Source organism: Zeus faber (assembly GCF_960531495.2).
Source record: "Zeus faber genome assembly, chromosome: 2".
Lineage (NCBI taxonomy): Eukaryota > Metazoa > Chordata > Actinopteri > Zeiformes > Zeidae > Zeus > Zeus faber.
Genome location: NC_137189.1, coordinates 12,517,486 through 12,519,985, shown reverse-complemented (window position 1 = coordinate 12,519,985; position 2,500 = coordinate 12,517,486). Strand labels below are relative to the sequence as shown.

At 44.5% G+C, this 2,500-nt stretch overlaps 1 protein-coding gene across 1 annotated transcript in view; it reads right to left on the bottom strand.

Annotated features, from left to right (window-relative positions):
* Positions 1-2,500, bottom strand: part of sgk1 (serum/glucocorticoid regulated kinase 1) — a gene marked incomplete at its 5' end in the record, with an annotated part of 36,526 nt that overhangs the window by 32,147 nt on the left and 1,879 nt on the right. Inside the window, one exon of the mRNA XM_079996800.1 lies at positions 141-380. Within this exon, the coding sequence (XP_079852926.1) occupies positions 141-380 (240 nt within the window). The remainder of the gene's footprint in view (positions 1-140; positions 381-2,500) is intronic.

Below are 2,500 nucleotides of genomic sequence, written 5' to 3'. Positions count from 1 at the left end.
CACACACACACACACACACACACCAATGACTATAGACTAAAAGCCAAAGAACTGGAGACATAAAGACACACACACACACACACACACACACACACACACACACACACACACACACACACACACACAGACACTGTAGGTACCGTGCAGCCCTTGCTCTTGTCGTGGCTGCCGCAGTGCTGGCTGCTGGGGCAGGGTGAGCTCTGCTCCTGGTGGCAGTAATGGGTTCCCTGTAGGCCAGCGTAGTGGCAGCAGCCATATGGGGATGGGAAGTGGGGGTACCACGGGTCCTCAGCCAGCGGGCACTTGGGGCAGGGGTAAAGCAGACCCTTCCCCTGGGCTTTCTCCACGCTCACCTTGGGGTTACGCATCCACCTGCGCACCTGGAGAGAGAGGTGTTGTACTGTTATGCTGTAAAACATCACCCGCAGCTTCATCACTATCAGTCCAAAGTGAGAGCATCCATTACATCACCAGCAAGATATCAAGCAGGTTTAATATCTGGTCGTGTCGGGCTCGACTCATTGACGCAACGAGCTACGAGAAGGAGAGATGGGAGTGCACCGGAGCAGCAGCCAGAAACACCTAACCCTTAACAACATACCTATTTTACTTTTCCTCTCTCGGTTTTTAATGTATCTCTTATTTATATTCAGCTTTTATTCGTTTTTTAACAGTGATCAAGAAGATAATAAAAAAAAATAATAATCCTGTCCTATACATGGTATCATGACAAAACATAATTTGGAGACCCGACAGACTCGTCAGGGATTCCTCCTGGTGAGAGATCTTGTCACATGTGAGCCCCTGTCACCGATCAGTCATGTAGTGTGAAAACCACAAGGACTGCAAGATTCCTGATCACAAGACAGAAAGTTGTGTCGTGTGAACAGCACAGCGATCTGACGACTTTGAAAGTCGTGTAGTGTGTCCATGGCATCACACAAACACACACACACACACACCACACACACACACACACACACACACACACACACACACACACACACACACACACACACACACACACACACACACACACACACATCTGATGGCTCATTCTATACTGTACTAAAACTTTACTGAGAAGGATCAATGAAACAAAGAAAGTAACAAAGAAAACATTACCATATGAGAAGCCATAGCCCATAAACTGACAGTAAAGGAACAAAAGTCACACAGTTTGAAAAGAACATGTGAAACTCGAATCAGGAAGTAAATCCATGAAGCTGTGAAGAAAGAGCGTCCTGATCACGATCATGAGGAGCGACTCTTCCATCATGTGCACCGCTGGCAGATGCTCACTCAGCACACGGTCATGAGGTCGCGTCGCGATAATGAGCCAGGAAATACATCTCTTTGAAGACGAGTTCCCACACGGGCATCGATTAAAACTCAGTCTGTGAAATCTGTAAAATTCAGTCTGTGTTTGGACAGAGACGCTATGAGGAGGTAGCAGAGGAGAGAATGAAATGAAGGAAGATGAGAGAGGAACAAGGAAGTGGTTGCAGTTGGAAAACATGTCTATCTCTATGCTTCTGTGCTGGATGCAATTTCGTTAACACACGAAATAAACGGCAAATAAAAATGTCTTATCCATTGAGTTTGTCTATGTTATTTACAATTGTCTGCTCAAAAATATTGTGTTTCATATTGCATATTCCTCCGTAGCGATATACTCTTACTCAAGTAAGGATTTTTTTCCGGTTCTTTACACCTTTGACACACACACACACACACACACACACACACACACACACACACACACACACACACACACACACACACACACACACACACACATACACACCCACACACACACGCAGCTGGGTGGCATGTCTCGACACGCTGGGGATTTTAGGAACCCGACGTGCAAAAACACCCAAGCTGGACAAAAGAAAAGCGGCTGTTGGAAGAACACAGCGCTCTCACACACACCACGGATGCAAGCAGATATGCAATTACAAGGGTCGTGTTTTTCTGCTTGCTTGTTGACACTGATTTGACACTGATACTCGTCCAAAAAAGGGCCCAGATCCAGACGCTTTCATTGTTTTTTTTTCTCTCAGGGGATTCTGCATACTGTGCTGTACGGACAGATTTTAACCTCCGATTTGGCCCCAAATCCAATATGGACGCCTAAAAGCAACATGGCTGTCAAAATATCACTCAATTGAGGCTTATGCATCTGCACATGGAAAGGTATTTGGAAAATATATTATAATAGATTTTTTTATTGTGTATTGTGAGCATTGTATCTGATAGAAAATGTTCTGCCAACATGGGGAAGGTACCTAAGAGCAAAAAAACTTTCTCAGTATTATACATTTTTCCATTTATGGTAGCATAAACCTCAACCTTTTGAAAAATATATTGGATTTTAGTGGGCATATTGGAGTCCAAATCTGAGGTGACCCCTTCGCTTAATTGCAAGAGGATGGTCTGAATATGTAGAATCTACTGAGACCATGACCAGTTAAATTTAACGTTGACCCCTGTCTAA